The 19,638-nt window shown below is 46.0% G+C and overlaps 1 protein-coding gene across 1 annotated transcript in view; it reads left to right on the top strand.

The window, feature by feature from the left end:
* The window catches only part of LOC135520529 (transmembrane protein 145-like), a 56,821-nt gene that overhangs the window by 6,380 nt on the left and 30,803 nt on the right, over positions 1-19,638 (top strand). The window contains 2 exon segments of the mRNA XM_064946140.1: positions 16,385-16,459; positions 17,746-17,823. Of these exon segments, the coding sequence (XP_064802212.1) occupies positions 16,385-16,459; positions 17,746-17,823 (153 nt within the window).

Below are 19,638 nucleotides of genomic sequence, written 5' to 3'. Positions count from 1 at the left end.
TTAAGCGCATACCCCCCCCCCCCCCCCCGAGGATCTTTTTTCAAACATATATTTCCTGTTTGAGGAGTGCAAGATCAATTTGTCACTTAAATCTTGCTGCAGTGATTGCTTTAATTTGACTCCTTCGACTCTTTCATACTCTTGCTTGTGCCTGTCGTTTTCCCCCCATTAAAGTTACGACTGTGGAAATGACGCCTCTAGCACTGAGATGCAGTGCCTTAGACTGCTGCGCCACTCGGGAGCTGAAGTGACAATAGTGGTAGGTGGATTGTTTGTCCAGATCTGTAATAGGCTATAGCAGTGGTCCCAACTTTTTTGAGTCAAGATCACTTTGAGTCAAAATGTAAGCCGAGATCTACTGTTCAAATTGTTTTTTTTTACGTTACTTAAAAAATGTAAGCCTATGCAACATTAACCTAATGAAACAATAGTGTAGTAATGAGATTTGAGCAGTAGGCTATAGGCCCAAAACATTATTACCGCATATTGGCTTTGCTTGAATTACATTGCCAATGCATTGTTGTTCTTCTCGGACCGTTTAAAAAAATATTTTAACATTTGAATAAGACTATATGATCACGCTTTTTTTACCGGGCTGATGGAGCCTGCATCTGATGGTCAGTCTCTGCAGAGGGTGAGGGCAGCAGACTGAGGGTCTGCCTCTCAACGTCTCGCCGCTCTCCCTTTCCTCAGCTGACACTGACCCAAAAGGGACGCCGTCTTCCAGCTGATGACGAAACTCGAGTCACACCACATTATTTCTGTCTCATGCACAAATGTATTTTGTTAGTCCTATGACCAAAGAAAGAAGACCCAAGCCACTAATAATAACAACGCAAGCCTATCGATACATTTTCCTACTCATTCATTGCAGTTGCAGTGCTGGTTGTATTGTGAGTGGCAGTAGGGAAAACACACATTTTATGGTAGTGTTAATAATAGTGTTGAATAGAAAGTGTTGACAGTTCTAAGTAAAAACTTAAACATGAACTCACTCATCAAAACAGCAGCTATTTGCTGTATAATATTCGTTGACAGTCTCTTTCTGGTCATGCTTTTAAAGTTTATAAATCTCACATTATCAACTTTGCTGTAGCTTTCTTTTACGCCTGCTACATTACTGCAGACACAGTCATCTGAGCCATCTGATTGGCCAGTTGTAGGCCTATAGTGCACTTGATTTGCTACCCCTGGGCCCTCCAGGAAGGCAGAGTTTATACCTTCAGGTGCCCCCACCACCAACAGAGCGAGACATTTACAAAAATATTTGGTGTTCGAATAATAATGCCTTGGAGATGGAACAGATTTTTATCTATTGGACATTTGAGAAATCCATATGCATTGGGTGCTTAACCCATTAGGGCTTCACCCACACAACTGGCATCACCCACATACCGGCGTCACCAATAAACCAGGGATATTGGCCAAATGAGCCACTTTCCTTGTGTGTAGATGTCAAATCGAATCCAATTTATTTGTCACATACACATGGTTAGCAGATGTTAATGCGAGTGTAGCGAAATGCTTGTGCTTCTAGTTCCGACAATGCAATAATAACCAACAAGTAATCTAGCTAACAATTTCAAAACTACTACCTTATTTAATTTTTAATTTTACCTTTATTTTACTAGGCAAGTCAGTTAAAAACAAATTCTTATTTTCAATGACGGCCTAGGAACAGTGGGATAACTGCCTGTTCAGGGGCAGAACGACAGATTTGTACCTTGTCAGCTTGGGGATTTGAACTTGCAACCTTTCAGTTACTAGTCAAGGGGTGTAAGGGGATAAAGAACATGTACATAAATATATATGAATGAGTGATGGTACAGAGTGGCATAGGCAAGATACAGTAGATGGTTTCGAGTACAGTATATACATATGAGATGAGTATGTAAACAAAGTGGCATAGTTAAAGTGGCTAGTGATACATGTATTACATAAAGATGCAGTAGAAGATATAGAGTACAGTATATATGTATACATATGAGATAAATGATGTAGGGTATGTAAACATTATATTAAGTAGCATTGTTTAAAGTGGATAGTGATATATTTGACATAATTTCCCAACAATTCCCATTATTAAAGTGGCTGGAGTTGAGTCAGTGTGTTGGCAGCAGCCACTCAATGTTAGTGGTGGCTGTTTAACTGTCTGATGGCCTTGAGATAGAAGCTGTTTTTCAGTCTCTCGGTCCCAGCTTTGATGCACCTGTACTGACCTCGCCTTCTGGATGATAGCGGGGTGAACAGACAGTGGCGCGGGTGGTTGTTGTCCTTGATGATATGTATGGCCTTCCTGTGACATCGGGTGGTGTAGGTGTCACACCCTGACCATAGTTTACTTTGTATGTTTCTATGTTTTGGTTGGTCAGGGTGTAATCTGAGTGGGCATTCTATGTTGGATGTCTTGTTTGTCTATTTCTATGTCTGGCCTGATATGGTTCTCAATCAGAGGCAGGTGTTAGTCATTGTCTCTGATTGGGAACCATATTTAGGTAGCCTGGGTTTCACTGTGTGTTTGTGGGTGATTGTTCCTGTCTCTGTGTTTTGCACCAGATAGGACTGTTTTAGGTTTTCGCATGTTTATTGTTTTGTTAGTTTATTCGTGTACAGTTTTCTTTATTAAAGTACAATGAATAACAACCACGCTGCATTTTGGTCCGCCTCTCCTTCTACAGACGAAAGCCGTGACAGTAGGTGTCCTGGAGGGCAGGTAGTTTGCCCCCGATGTGTTGTGCAGACCTCACTACCCTCTGGAGAGCCTTACGGTTGTGGGCGGAGCAGTTGCCGTACCAGGCGGTGATGCTCTCGATTGTGCATCTGTAGAAGTTTGTGAGTGCTTTTGGTGACAAGCCAAAATTCTTCAGCCTCCTGAGGTTGAAGAGGCGCTGCTGCGCCTACTTCACGATGCTGTCTGTGTGGGTGGACCAATTCAGTTTGTCTGTGATGTGTACGCCGAGGAACTTAAAACTTACTACCCTCTCCACTACTGTTCCATCGATGTGGATAGGGGGGTGTTCCCTCTGCTGTTTCCTGAAGTCCACAATCATCTCCTTAGTTTTGTTGACGTTGAGTGAGGTTATTTTCCTGACACCACACTCCGAGGGCCCTCACCTCCTCCCTGTAGGCTGTCTCGTCGTTGTTGGTAATCAAGCCTACCACTGTTGTGTCGTCCGCATACTTGATGATTGAGTTGGAGGCGTGCGTGGATCAGCGGGGTGGAGATGTTGTTGCCTACCCTCACCACCTGGGGGCGGCCCATCAGGAAGTCCAGTACCCAGTTGCACAGGGCGGGGTCGAGACCCAGGGTCTCGAGCTTGGAGGGTACTATGGTGTTAAATGCCGAGCTGTAGTCGATGAACAGCATTCTCACATAGGTATTCCTCTTGTCCAGATGGGTTAGGGCAGTGTGGTTGAGATTGCATCGTCTGTGGACCTATTTGGGCGGTAAGCAAATTGGAGTGGGTCTAGGGTGTCAGGTAGGGTGGAGGTGATATGGTCCTTGACTAGTCTCTCAAAGCACTTCATGATGACGGAAGTGAGTGCTACGGGGCGGTAGTCGTTTAGCTCAGTTACCTTAGCTTTCTTGGGAACAGGAACAATGGTGGCCCTCTTGAAGCATGTGGGAACAGCAGACTGGGATAGGGATTGATTGAATATGTCCGTAAACACACCAGCCAGCTGGTCTGCGCATGCTCTGAGGGCGCGGCTGGGGATGCCGTCTGGGCCTGCAGCCTTGCGAGGGTTAACACGTCGGCGTCAGTGAAGGAGAGTCAGCAGGTTTTGGTTGCAGGCCGTGTCAGTGGCACTGTATTGTCCTCAAAGCGGGCAAAAAAGTTATTTCGTCTGCCTGGGAGCAAGACATCCTGGTCCGTGACGGGGCTGGTTTTCTTTTTGTAATCTGTGATTGACTGTAGACCCTGCCACATACCTCTTGTGTCTGAGCCGTTGAATTGAGATTCTGCTTTGTCTCTATACTGACGTTTAGCTTGTTTGATTGCCTTGCAGAGGGAATAGCTACACTGTTTGTATTCGGTCATGTTGTGTAGATGTGTAGCATTACAAAGCTTTATAGCTTATTGTTTTATTGGTTTTTACTTTCCTTAAATAATAATTGTCCACCTCATGGTTCTGCTGTCAGAGATTTGAGTACTAAATTCATCTGGGCATTGCATGCTTAGGCCTATAGACTTATATATTAAGCGGTGTCAGAGGAAAGCCCATAAAATTGTCAGACATTGACCCCCCCCCCCTCCCCCTCTCTCTTGTACACTGCTCCTACTTCCTGTTTGTTTATTATCTATGCATTGTCACTTCGCCCCCACCTACATGTACAGATTACCTCAACTAGCCTGTAGCCCTGCACACTGACTCGGTACCGGTGCCCCCTGTATATAGCCTCCACACTGACTCGGTACCGGTGCCCCCTGTATAGAGCCTCCACACTGACTCGGTACCGGTGCCCCCTGTATATAGCCTCCACACTGACTCGGTACCGGTGCCCCCTGTATAGAGCCTCCACACTGACTCGGTACCGGTGCCCCCTGTATATAGCCTCCACACTGACTCGGTACCGGTGCCCCCTGTATATAGCCTCCACACTGACTCGGTACCGGTGCCCCCTGTATATAGCCTCCACACTGACTCGGTACCGGTGCCCCCTGTATATAGCCTCCACACTGACTCGGTACCGGTGCCCCCTGTATAGAGCCTCCACACTGACTCGGTACCGGTGCCCCCTGTATATAGTCTCCACACTGACTGGGTACCGGTGCCCCCTGTATATAGCCTCCACACTGACTCGGTACCGGTGCCCCCTGTATATAGTCTCCACACTGACTGGGTACCGGTGCCCCCTGTATATAGTCTCCACACTGACTCGGTACCGGTGCCCCCTGTATAGAGCCTCCACACTGACTGGGTACCGGTGCCCCCTGTATATAGTCTCCACACTGACTGGGTACCGGTGCCCCCTGTATATAGTCTCCACACTGACTCGGTACCGGTGCCCCCTGTATATAGTCTCCACACTGACTGGGTACCGGTGCCCCCTGTATAGAGCCTCCACACTGACTGGGTACCGGTGCCCCCTGTATATAGCCTCCACACTGACTCGGTACCGGTGCCCCCTGTATATAGCCTCCACACTGACTCGGTACCGGTGCCCCCTGTATATAGCCTCCACACTGACTCGGTACCGGTGCCCCCTGTATATAGCCTCCACACTGCCTGGGTACCGGTGCCCCCTGTATATAGCCTCCACACTGACTCGGTACCGGTGCCCCCTGTATATAGCCTCCACACTGACTCGGTACCGGTGCCCCCTGTATATAGCCTCCACACTGCCTGGGTACCGGTGCCCCCTGTATATAGCCTCCACACTGACTCGGTACCGGTGCCCCCTGTATATAGCCTCCACACTGACTCGGTACCGGTGCCCCCTGTATATAGCCTCCACACTGACTCGGTACCGGTGCCCCCTGTATATAGCCTCCACACTGACTCGGTACCGGTGCCCCCTGTATAGAGCCTCCACACTGACTCGGTACCGGTGCCCCCTGTATATAGCCTCCACACTGACTCGGTACCGGTGCCCCCTGTATATAGCCTCCACACTGACTCGGTACCGGTGCCCCCTGTATATAGCCTCCACACTGACTCGGTACCGGTGCCCCCTGTATATAGCCTCCACACTGACTCGGTACCGGTGCCCCCTGTATAGAGCCTCCACACTGACTCGGTACCGGTGCCCCCTGTATATAGCCTCCACACTGACTCGGTACCGGTGCCCCCTGTATATAGCCTCCACACTGACTCGGTACCGGTGCCCCCTGTATATAGCCTCCACACTGACTCGGTACCGGTGCCCCCTGTATATAGCCTCCACACTGACTCGGTACCGGTGCCCCCTGTATAGAGCCTCCACACTGACTCGGTACCGGTGCCCCCTGTATATAGCCTCCACACTGACTCGGTACCGGTGCCCCCTGTATATAGCCTCCACACTGACTCGGTACCGGTGCCCCCTGTATATAGCCTCCACACTGACTCGGTACCGGTGCCCCCTGTATAGAGCCTCCACACTGACTCGGTACCGGTGCCCCCTGTATATAGCCTCCACACTGACTCGGTACCGGTGCCCCCTGTATATAGCCTCCACACTGACTCGGTACCGGTGCCCCCTGTATATAGCCTCCACACTGACTCGGTACCGGTGCCCCCTGTATATAGCCTCCACACTGACTCGGTACCGGTGCCCCCTGTATATAGCCTCCACACTGCCTGGGTACCGGTGCCCCCTGTATATAGTCTCCACACTGACTGGGTACCGGTGCCCCCTGTATATAGTCTCCACACTGACTCGGTACCGGTGCCCCCTGTATATAGCCTCCACACTGACTCGGTACCGGTGCCCCCTGTATATAGCCTCCACACTGACTCGGTACCGGTGCCCCCTGTATATAGCCTCCACACTGACTCGGTACCGGTGCCCCCTGTATATAGCCTCCACACTGCCTGGGTACCGGTGCCCCCTGTATATAGCCTCCACACTGACTCGGTACCGGTGCCCCCTGTATATAGCCTCCACACTGACTCGGTACCGGTGCCCCCTGTATATAGCCTCCACACTGACTCGGTACCGGTGCCCCCTGTATATAGCCTCCACACTGACTCGGTACCGGTGCCCCCTGTATAGAGCCTCCACACTGACTCGGTACCGGTGCCCCCTGTATATAGCCTCCACACTGACTCGGTACCGGTGCCCCCTGTATATAGCCTCCACACTGACTCGGTACCGGTGCCCCCTGTATATAGCCTCCACACTGACTCGGTACCGGTGCCCCCTGTATATAGCCTCCACACTGACTCGGTACCGGTGCCCCCTGTATAGAGCCTCCACACTGACTCGGTACCGGTGCCCCCTGTATATAGCCTCCACACTGACTCGGTACCGGTGCCCCCTGTATATAGCCTCCACACTGACTCGGTACCGGTGCCCCCTGTATATAGCCTCCACACTGACTCGGTACCGGTGCCCCCTGTATATAGCCTCCACACTGACTCGGTACCGGTGCCCCCTGTATAGAGCCTCCACACTGACTCGGTACCGGTGCCCCCTGTATATAGCCTCCACACTGACTCGGTACCGGTGCCCCCTGTATATAGCCTCCACACTGACTCGGTACCGGTGCCCCCTGTATATAGCCTCCACACTGACTCGGTACCGGTGCCCCCTGTATAGAGCCTCCACACTGACTCGGTACCGGTGCCCCCTGTATATAGCCTCCACACTGACTCGGTACCGGTGCCCCCTGTATATAGCCTCCACACTGACTCGGTACCGGTGCCCCCTGTATATAGCCTCCACACTGACTCGGTACCGGTGCCCCCTGTATAGAGCCTCCACACTGACTCGGTACCGGTGCCCCCTGTATATAGCCTCCACACTGACTCGGTACCGGTGCCCCCTGTATATAGCCTCCACACTGACTCGGTACCGGTGCCCCCTGTATATAGCCTCCACACTGACTCGGTACCGGTGCCCCCTGTATATAGCCTCCACACTGACTCTGTACCGGTGCCCCCTGTATAGAGCCTCCACACTGACTCGGTACCGGTGCCCCCTGTATATAGCCTCCACACTGACTCTGTACCGGTGCCCCCTGTATAGAGCCTCGTTATTGTTATTTTTATTGTGATACTTTTCATTATTACTTTTTATTGTAGTCTACTTGGTAAATATTTTCTTCTTGAACTGCACTGTTGGTTAAGGGCTTGTAAGTAAGCATTTCCCGGTAAGTTCTACACTTGTATTCGGCGCATGTGGCAAATAAAGTTTGATTTGATTTAGGCGTCCACTGTACAATATTAATATATATGAGAGAGAGAGAGAGATGGCGCGTCTCTATCTATGACACCAGAATGCATTTCATTATCCTAGGCTACTGCGTCTGCTATAGAGATACAGACGTACAGAAGGAGTCTACTTTGTTAGGTTTTTTTATCCTAATATTTTTTTATAAAGATAACCATTATATTGTAAGGTTCATAGGCCTGCAGTATAATATGCTAATAGCCACATCAAACCTTCACACAAGTTTCTAAACTTTATCAGGGTAACATCAAAAGAAAGTACATTTTTAAAAAAGGAGCAGGATATTATATTGTGGCAAACAAAGAAAAGGGCTCTGAATGAAACAAAACCCTTACGAACTGGTCTGAACCTTCACGGCTTTTAATACATTTTATTGGCCTAAAGCCAGCAATTACCAGCTAACCGAAACATATGCTCCAGACAAGCCCAGTTATTCAGGAAACTTTAATGCGTGCTCTGCCTCCTCTCCAATCCGAGCGGCTTTTCCTTACTCACCTAGAATCTAACGCTTCAATACAGTCGTTGAATTGACAAGGGTACTGTGTGTATACATATACTTTTTACTGACAAATAAAATCAATCAATCCAATCAAGAGATATCTGTTACAAAACACCAAAAAGTTTGATGACAATCAGATTGTCAAGCCAAATCGTCAATACTGGGCAAGCCTACAAGGTAAGGAGGGATGTGTTTTCTGTTTGTTGAGATTGACATAATCTATGTATTCTGGTGTTGAAAACGCAAACCATGATATCGAAGTGCCCGAAGTCGGCATGCTTTATTTATTGGTTGTGTGGTGCATTGGCACAGAAACCTGTTGATGGAAAATGAATTGCATATATTTTATATAATTATAAATATGGAATCAAAATGTTAAATCTAATTCCCCCCTAGCTGATCATTGTCTTCGCCCAGCTCTGATCTTAGTGTAATGAAACCGCCAGGGAGAGTGAGCTCTTCTGTGGTGGTTAGCGAACCGTCAACCTTCTGGCCCGTAGCCCTACCTAGTTTCGACTGTGCCTCAAAATAAGTCGTTATCCATGTTTATAAACACAGGTTCACTACAGTTAATGTTATTTGTGGGCGTAAACAAATATTTGTAAAATTGGGGAGGGGGGGGGGCATTTTTTTTTTACACCGTGTGTTGGACTTTTGAATCTGAGGGTGTCCTGCTATTAGCATTGTTTTTTAGTTAAGCAACGTGACAACAGTAATTAATGAGGCTGTCTAAACAGCACAGGTGACTGCAGGTAGGGTAGACAGAGCAGGTAGGTTATACAGAGCAGGTTGCTGCAGGTAGGGTAGACAGAGCAGGTAGGGTAGACATGGCAGGTGACTGCAAGTAGGGTAGACAGAGCAGGTGACTGCAGGTAGGGTAGACAGAGAGGTTAATACAGGTAGGGTAGACAGAGCAGGTAGGGTAGACAGAACAGGTTAATACAGGTAGGGTATACAGAACAGGTTAATACAGGTAGGGTAGACAGAGCAGGTAGGGTAGACAGAGCAGGTGACTGTAGGTAGGGTAGACAGAGCAGGTAGGGTAGACAGAGCAGGTGACTGTAGGTAGGGTAGACAGAGCAGGTAGGGTAGACAGAACAGGTTAATACAGGTAGGGTAGACAGAGCAGGTAGGGTAGACAGAGCAGGTAGGGTAGACAGAGCAGGTAGGGTAGACAGAACAGGTTAATAAAGGTAGGGTAGACAGAGCAGGTAGGGTAGACAGAACAGGTTAATAAAGGTAGGGTAGACAGAGCAGGTAGGGTAGACAGAGCAGGTAGGTTAGACAGAACAGGTAGGGTTGATAGAACAGGTTAATACAGGTAGGGTAGACAGAGCAGGTAGGGTAGACAGAGCAGGTAGGGTAGACAGAGCAGGTAGGGTAGACAGAACAGGTTAATAAAGGTAGGGTAGACAGAGCAGGTAGGGTAGACAGAACAGGTTAATAAAGGTAGGGTAGACAGAGCAGGTAGGGTAGACAGAGCAGGTAGGGTAGACAGAGCAGGTAGGGTAGATAGAACAGGTTAATACAGGTAGGGTAGACAGAGCAGGTAGGGTAGACAGAACAGGTTAATAAAGGTAGGGTAGACAGAGCAGGTAGGGTAGACAGTGCAGGTATGGTAGACAGAACAGGTTAATAAAGGTAGGGTAGACAGAGCAGGTAGGGTAGACAGAGCAGGTAGGTTAGACAGAACAGGTAGGGTTGATAGAACAGGTTATTACAGGTAGGTTAGACAGAACAGGTAGGGTTGATAGAACAGGTTATTACAGGTAGGGTAGACAGAGCAGGTAGGGTAGACAGAGCAGGTAGGGTAGACAGAACAGGTTAATAAAGGTAGGGTAGACAGAGCAGGTAGGGTAGACAGAACAGGTTAATAAAGGTAGGGTAGACAGAGCAGGTAGGGTAGACAGTGCAGGTATGGTAGACAGAACAGGTTAATAAAGGTAGGGTAGACAGAGCAGGTAAGGTAGACAGAGCAGGTAGGTTAGACAGAACAGGTAGGGTTGATAGAACAGGTTATTACAGGTAGGTTAGACAGAACAGGTAGGGTTGATAGAACAGGTTATTACAGGTAGGGTAGACAGAGCAGGTAGGGTAGACAGAGCAGGTAGGGTAGACAGAACAGGTTAATAAAGGTAGGGTAGACAGAGCAGGTAGGGTAGACAGAACAGGTTAATAAAGGTAGGGTAGACAGAGCAGGTAGGGTAGACAGTGCAGGTATGGTAGACAGAACAGGTTTATAAAGGTAGGGTAGACAGAGCAGGTAGGATAGACAGAGCAGGTAGGTTAGACAGAACAGGTTAATACAGGTAGGGTAGACAGAGCAGGTAGGGTAGACAGAACAGGTAGGGTTGATAGAACAGGTTAATACAGGTAGGGTAGACATAACAGGTAGGGTTGATAGAACAGGTTAATACAGGTAGGGTAGACAGAGCAAGTTTTTGGTGATTGCAGCCCTGTTCCTTCCCTTATGTTAATTTATTCATAGACGCAAATATACTTGGTGTATGTGAGCAAATGTTGCACATAAAATCGTCTTAATTTGAACACCAAATATACTGTATATAAAAAAATACCTGATACATTAAGAACATTTATATATGAGTGTATTCTTAGAAAAATTACATAGATTGAATAGCTGAAATCCCAGAACTCCATTCATTATGGGCTATAATTCATTATCTGATGGATTATAAAAATGTAAAACGTTTGGAGTATCTTCATCCATTGTTCAACTATTGCATTTAAGGGGAATATTTTTTAATTAATCTTTTAACAATTTTGATGACCATTTCCACCTTATTGGGTAAGAACAGGGTAAAACAGGACTGCATGGTCGGAAGTGCTCAGCAACTGCTAACGTCATGCCCAAAACAGCCCAGCCAGATAGAGAAGAGGTCGTAGATACAGAAGGACAGCCAGATAGAGAAGAGGTCGTAGATACAGATAGACAGCCAGATAGAGAAGAGGTCGTAGATACAGAAGGACAGAAAGACAGCCAGATAGAGAAGAGGTCGTAGATACAGAAGGACAGAAAGACAGCCAGATAGAGAAGAGGTCGTAGATACAGAAAGACAGCCAGATAGAGAAGAGGTCGTAGATACAGAAGGACAGAAAGACAGCCAGATAGAGAAGAGGTCGTAGATACAGAAGGACAGAAAGACAGCCAGATAGAGAAGAGGTCGTAGATACAGAAGGACAGAAAGTCAGCCAGATAGAGAAGAGGTTGTAGATACAGAAGGACAGAAAGACAGCCAGATAGAGAAGAGGTCAAAGATACAGAAGGACAGAAAGACAGCCAGATAGAGAAGAGGTCGTAGATACAGAAGGACAGAAAGACAGCCAGATAGAGAAGAGGTCGTAGATACAGAAGCACAGAAAGACAGCCAGATAGAGAAGAGGTCGTAGATACAGAAAAACAGCCAGATAGAGAAGGGGTCGTAGATACAGAAGGACAGAAAGACAGCCAGATAGAGAAGAGGTCGTAGATACAGAAGGACAGAAAGACAGCCAGATAGAGAAGAGGTCGTAGATACAGAAGGACAGAAAGACAGCCAGATAGAGAAGAGGTCGTAGATACAGAAGGACAGAAAGTCAGCCAGATAGAGAAGAGGTTGTAGATACAGAAGGACAGAAAGACAGCCAGATAGAGAAGAGGTCGTAGATACAGAAAGACAGCCAGATAGAGAAGAGGTCAAAGATACAGAAGGACAGAAAGACAGCCAGATAGAGAAGAGGTCGTAGATACAGAAGGACAGAAAGACAGCCAGATAGAGAAGAGGTCGTAGATACAGAAGCACAGAAAGACAGCCAGATAGAGAAGAGGTCGTAGATACAGAAAAACAGCCAGATAGAGAAGGGGTCGTAGATACAGAAGGACAGAAAGACAGCCAGATAGAGAAGAGGTTGTAGATACAGAAAGACAGCCAGATAGAGAAGAGGTCAAAGATACAGAAGGACAGAAAGACAGCTAGATACAGAAGGACAGAAAGACAGCCAGATAGAGAAGAGGTCATAGATACAGAAGGACAGAAAGACAGCCAGATAGAGAAGAGGTTGTAGATACAGAAGGACAGAAAGACAGCCAGATAGAGAAGAGGTCAAAGATACAGAAGGACAGCCAGATAGAGAAGAGGTCGTAGATACAGAAGGACAGAAAGACAGCCAGATAGAGAAGAGGTCGTAGATACAGAAAGACAGCCATATAGAGAAGAGGTCAAAGATACAGAAGGACAGAAAGACAGCCAGATAGAGAAGAGGTCGTAGATACAGAAAGACAGAAAGACAGCCAGATAGAAAAGAGGTTGTAGATACAGAAGGACAGAAAGACAGCCAGATAGAGAAGAGGTCGTAGATACAGAAGCACAGAAAGACAGCCAGATAGAGAAGAGGTCGTAGATACAGAAAGACAGCCAGATAGAGAAGGGGTCAAAGATACAGAAGGACAGAAAGACAGCCAGATAGAGAAGAGGTCGTAGATACAGAAGCACAGAAAGACAGCCAGATAGAGAAGAGGTCGTAGATACAGAAAGACAGCCAGATAGAGAAGGGGTCATAGATACAGAAGGACAGAAAGACAGCCAGATAGAGAAGAGGTTGTAGATAGAGAAGAGGTCAAAGATACAGAAGGACAGAAAGACAGCCAGATAGAGAAGAGGTCGTAGATACAGAAGGACAGAAAGACAGCCAGATAGAGAAGAGGTTGTAGATACAGAAGGACAGAAAGACAGCCAGATAGAGAAGAGGTCGTAGATACAGAAGGACAGAAAGACAGCCAGATAGAGAAGAGGTCGTAGATACAGAAGGACAGATAGACAGCCAGATAGAGAAGGGGTCATAGATACAGAAGGACAGAAAGACAGCCAGATAGAGAAGAGGTCGTAGATACAGAAAGACAGCCAGATAGAGAAGGGGTCATAGATACAGAAGGACAGAAAGACAGCCAGATAGAGAAGAGGTCGTAGATACAGAAGCACAGAAAGACAGCCAGATAGAGAAGAGGTCGTAGATACAGAAAGACAGCCAGATAGAGAAGGGGTCATAGATACAGAAGGACAGAAAGACAGCCAGATAGAGAAGAGGTTGTAGATAGAGAAGAGGTCAAAGATACAGAAGGACAGAAAGACAGCCAGATAGAGAAGAGGTCGTAGATACAGAAGGACAGATAGACAGCCAGATAGAGAAGAGGTCGTAGATACAGAAGCACAGAAAGACAGCCAGATAGAGAAGAGGTTGTAGATACAGAAGGACAGAAAGACAGCCAGATAGAGAAGAGGTTGTAGATAGAGAAGAGGTCGTAGATACAGAAGGACAGAAAGACAGCCAGATAGAGAAGAGGTTGTAGATACAGAAGGACAGAAAGACAGCCAGATAGAGAAGAGGTCGTAGATACAGAAGGACAGAAAGACAGCCAGATAGAGAAGAGGTCGTAGATACAGAAGCACAGAAAGACAGCCAGATAGAGAAGAGGTCGTAGATACAGAAGGACAGATAGACAGCCAGATAGAGAAGGGGTCATAGATACAGAAAGACAGCCAGATAGAGAAGAGGTCGTAGATACAGAAGGACAGATAGACAGCCAGATAGAGAAGAGGTCGTAGATACAGAAGCACAGAAAGACAGAGCGAGAGAGATGGTCAATATAAATGGAAAGACGTTAACCTGTTTGGCCTGGAGGGTTTAAAATTAGATTAATATGTCTGTGCAACACAGATTAATTTACAGGGGTGTGTGTGTTTGTGTGTGCGGGCGTGCATGCAAAAGAGAGAAGGAAGTAGAAAGGAGTGTGTATTTCTGAGAGAGTGCGGTGACTTTCATGGTTTCTATGGCAGCTGCAAACTCGGGCAGCATGTGGCAGTTGCTATGACAATAATGGGGGAAATGGAGGTTTGGTGTGTGTGTCTGAGCCTAACAAGGGGGTCTTTCACAGTCCTTGGGCAGTCATATGATATACCCCAGGCACAGCCCCCAGTTCCACCACCTCTCCTCCTTTCTGACTGCTCTGTAGTCATGGACACACCTTTAGCCTAGGACAATACAATCTAGGACAATAAAATACATTGAAGTGCAGTATGTAGTACTGCAGGTCTGGAAGTGAGGCCTCTTGATATACAGTACCAGTCAAGTTTGGGCACACCTACTCATTCAAGGGTTTTTCTTTATTTTGACTATTTTCTACATTGTAGAATAATAGTGAAAACATCAGAACTATGAAATAACACAAAATATATTTTATATTTGAGATTCTTCAAAGTAGTCACCCTTGGCCTTGATGACAGCTTTGCGCATTTTTGACATTCTCTCAACCAGTCACCTGGAATGCATTTCAAATAACATGTGTGCCTTGTTAAAAGTTAATTTGTGGATTTTCTTTCCTTCTTAATGCTTTTGAGCCAATCAGTTGTGCTGTGACAAGGTAGGGATGGTATACAGAAGATAGCCCTATTTGGTAAAAGACCAAGTCAATGTTATGGAAAGAACAACTCAAATAAGCGAAGAGAAACAATAGTTCATCATTACTTTTAAGACATGAAGGTCAGTCAATTTAAAGAAGTTTCTTCAAGTGCAGTCGCAAAAGCTATCAAGGCTTTGATGAAACTGGCTCTCATGAGGCCCCCTACCCGGAATGGAAGACCCAGAGTTGCCTTTACTGCAGAGGATAAGTTAATTAGAGTTAACTGCACCTCATATTGCAACCCAAATAAATGCTTCACAGAGTTCAAGTAACAGACACATCTGAACATCAACTGTTCAGAGGAGACTGTGTGAATCAGGCCTTCATGGTCGAATTGCTGCAAAGAAACCACAACTTAAGGACACCAATAAGAAGACGAGACTTACTTGGGCCACGAAACACGAGCAATGGACATCAGACTGGTGGAAATCTGTCCTTTGGTCTGATGAGTTCAAATTTGAGATTTTTGGTTCCTCACCGTGACTTTGTGAGACACAGAGTAGGTGAACAGATGATCTCTGCATGTGTGGTTCCGACCGTGAAGCATGGAGGAGGAGATGTGGGTGTGTTTTGTTGGTGACACTGTCAGTGATTTATTTAGAATTCAAGTCACACTTAACCAGCATGGCTACCACAGCATTCTGCAGCCATCCCATCTGGTTTGCGCTTAGTGGGACTTTCATTTGTTTTTCAACAGGACAATGACCCAAAACACACTTCCTGGCTGTGAAAGGGCTAATTGACCAAGCAGGAGAGTGATGGAGTGCTGCATCAGATGACCTGGCCTCCACAATCACCCAACCTCAACCCAATTGAGATGGTTTGGGATGAGTTGCACCGCAGAGTGAAGGAAAAGCAGCCAACAAGTGCTCAGCATATGCGGGAACTCCTTCAAGACTGTTGGGAAAAGCATTCTTCATGAAGCTGGTTGAGAGAATGCCAAGAGTGTGCAAAGCTGTCATCAAGGTGGCTACTTTAAACAATAAAACATATAAAATATATTTTGATTTGTTTAACACTTTTTTGGTTACTACATGATTCCACATGTGTTTTTTTCATAGTTTTGATGTCTTCACTATAATTCTACAATGTAGAAAATTGTAAAAATAAAGAAAAACCCTTGAATGAGTAGTTGTTTCCAAACTTTTGACTGGTACTGTATGGCTGAGTGTGTTAACTGTAGGCTACAGATGGCTTGCTCTCTGACATATGGCTATGGATTTTCTCGCTGTCTATGAGATATAGTACAGCTGTAAGTTCAACCTTTTCTGTGTTGTTTAAAATTATTAATTCTATACAGCCTGTGCATGTGTCTGTCAGCCTACATCTGCAGGACAGCCCATTGACTGATACCCTGCTGCAGTGCCTTATGGAAGAACAGTGAAGCACTGTATACCATCAGCACTATATCTTGACATGATGCTGGTTGAGTATTACAGCCAGGTTTTCCTGCTCTCTTCCCCATCTCACCTTCATCTCCCCCTCTCCTCTCCCCATTCTCTACCCTATGCCCCTCTCCCTCCTTGCCCCGTCTCTGGTTCCCCACTCTAAACAGGACTGGTTGTTCCTCACTCGCTTCTGTTTTCTAACTGATTTTGGCCGTCTGGACTTCCGGTTCCGCTACCAAAAGGTGAGGTTATAGGTCAACTGATCTCCTATCTATCTATCATTCTCTTTTCTTATTTTGTTTCATCAGTATTGTTGAACCTCTCCCTCTTAGTGAGTCTCTCTCTATCTCTGTCCCCCTGTACCCCATTCTTTTCTTATTTTGTTTCATCAGTATTGTTGAACCTCTCCCTCTTAGTGAGTCTCTCTCTGTCCCCCTGTACCCCATTCTTTTCTTATTTTGTTTCATCAGTATTGTTGAACCTCTCCCTCTTAGTGAGTCTCTCTCTGTCCCCCTGTACCCCATTCTTTTCTTATTTTGTTTCATCAGTATTGTTGAACCTCTCCCTCTTAGTGAGTCTCTCTCTGTCCCCCTGTACCCCATTCTTTTCTTATTTTGTTTCATCAGTATTGTTGAACCTCTCCCTCTTAGTGAGTCTCTCTCTCTCTCTCTCTGTCCCCCTGTACCCTATTCTTTTCTTATTTTGTTTCATCAGTATTGTTGAACCTCTCCCTCTTAGTGAGTCTCTCTCTCTCTCTCTCTGTCCCCCTGTACCCTATTCTTTTCTTATTTTGTTTCATCAGTATTGTTGAACCTCTCCCTCTTAGTGAGTCTCTCTCTCTCTCTCTCTGTCCCCCTGTACCCTATTCTTTTCTTATTTTGTTTCATCAGTATTGTTGAACCTCTCCCTCTTAGTGAGTCTCTCTCTCTCTCTCTCTGTCCCCCTGTACCCTATTCTTTTCTTATTTTGTTTCATCAGTATTGTTGAACCTCTCCCTCTTAGTGAGTCTCTCTCTCTCTCTCTCTGTCCCCCTGTACCCTATTCTTTTCTTATTTTGTTTCATCAGTATTGTTGAACCTCTCCCTCTTAGTGAGTCTCTCTCTCTCTCTCTCTGTCCCCCTGTACCCTATTCTTTTCTTATTTTGTTTCATCAGTATTGTTGAACCTCTCCCTCTTAGTGAGTCTCTCTCTCTCTCTCTCTCTCTCTGTCCCCTATTATTTTCTTCCCTTCATCATCTTTCCTCTATGTCCATTTCTCTCGTCTCTCTCCTCACTGATTCATTTTCTCTCTCTCTCGCTCCTCACTCTTTCTGTCTTTGGTAGTTGTATCTACCCTTGTCTGTTCCTGTTATATTCTCCATACATTTACCCTGTCCTCTCCTCTCTATCCGCTCCTCTATTGTTATTTCTGTCCTCCTTTCTGTGTTCCTCCGGTTTCTGATAGTGGTCTACAGACTTTGAGGCAGTCTGGTATTAATCTTAGGCCCCCTTTTCCCATTCCTTCCTTCCTCCATTCTCTCCTCTCTAGTCGCGATGCTGTCAGAATATATTGCTCTACTTTGATGACAGCTCTCAGTGGCCAGCTGTGTACAAGAAGCCGGACAAGGTGAGAAACCACTACTCTGTGTCACACTTGGCATGTGTGTGTGTATATGTATGTGTGTGTGTTTCCATCTGCTCTGTTTTACCTGACCATGCTCCTTCTGTGATCTGGGCGACATCTTTATATGGAGTTAGTTCCATAGAAATGGAATGAATAGAATGGGCTTGGACGCTCTAACCTTGGCAATTTGACTGGTAAACTCATGGGTACACTCACAATCACTGTAACGATTCTCGTCCTCGTCTGATGAGGAATATGAAGGATCGGACCAAAATGTAGCGTGGTACGTGTCCTTGTTAACTTTATTAATCTGAACACAAAATAACAAAAGGTGAAAAAACAAAACAGGAGACTCTGGCGGCGCCGGACAGGCGGGAGGCTCTGGCGGCGCCGGACAGGCGGGAGGCTCTGGCGGCGCCGGACAGGCGGGAGGCTCTGGCGGCGCCGGACAGGCGGCCATTTCTCCAGATCGCGCTGCTCCTCCTTACCACGCTGCTTGGTCCGTTTTTGGAGGGTAGTTCTGTAACGATTCTCGTCCGATAAGGAATATGAAGGATCGGACCAAAATGCAGCGTGGTACGTGTCCATGTTAACTTTATTAATCTGAACACAAAATAACAAAGTTGAAAAACGAAACAGTCCTATCAGGTGACAAAACAGGAAACAACTTCCCACAAACACAGGTGGGAACAGGCTACCTAAGTATGGTTCTCAATCAGAGACAACGATAGACAGCTGCCTCTGATTGGGAACCATATCAGGCCAAACACAGAAATACAAAACATAGAATGCCCACCCCAACTCACGCCCTGACCAAACCAAAAATAGAGACATAAAAAAAGGAACTAAGGTCAGAACGTGACAATCACTGCCTGGTATTGTGATGCAATAATTTCCATGGTATTTTGGAATGTTCTATCAACTGATGGATGCAGTAAAGAGGTCAATCAAACTCGACCAAAACAATGGAATTGTCATGAAACGCGTGGGGTAAGGGCCGTGGGCAAAAGATCCTGAGTCTCCTCATTGCTCCCCAGCAAAATGATCCTACATTTAGGCTATTGTTTACATGTGTATTTCACACTATGTTGAGATAAAAATCTGAATATAATGTTTGTATGGATGTCAAACCCAATGCATGTTTATGTTATTGTTACCAATCAACTGCATTACAGTTAAAAATGACTGACTACCACCACCGATTTCTGTATGCTAAACAGCTTATACAAATGGGAGTTAGCATTTAGCAGTCTTCTAAACCTGAAAAGGGACAACTTCTACATGTTATGCAGTGAAAACAGACAATTTCTTTTTTTTTGTAATATCAGTTGAGTTTACTCAACAAATCAAAGCACATTTTGAAGGGTACACATTACATTTACATTACATTTAAGTCATTTGGCAGACGCTCTTATCCAGAGCGACTTACAAATTGGTGAATTCACCTTATGACATCCAGTGGAACAGCCACTTTACAATAGTGCATCTAAATCATTTAAGGGGGGGGTGAGAAGGATTACTTTATCCTATCCTAGGTATTCCTTAAAGAGGTGGGGTTTCAGGTGTCTCCGGAAGGTGGTGATTGACTCCGCTGTCCTGGCGTCGTGAGGGAGTTTGTTCCACCATTGGGGGGCCAGAGCAGCGAACAGTTCATCATGCTTTTACTTCCTGGCATAGCCAGTTGATATTCAGATGTTCACATCATATGAAGGAATTCCCCTCGACCACACCCACAAATTGGGGGAAACAAACATTCTTTCCCATTAACCACCATTGTAAAAGAGCCAACTTCATTGTCTACTTTTGTTTGTTATACAG

This window comes from Oncorhynchus masou, chromosome 29, assembly GCF_036934945.1.
Source record: "Oncorhynchus masou masou isolate Uvic2021 chromosome 29, UVic_Omas_1.1, whole genome shotgun sequence".
Lineage (NCBI taxonomy): Eukaryota > Metazoa > Chordata > Actinopteri > Salmoniformes > Salmonidae > Oncorhynchus > Oncorhynchus masou.
Note: the sequence above shows the minus strand (reverse complement) of the source record. Positions and strands in the feature narration are given on the sequence as shown.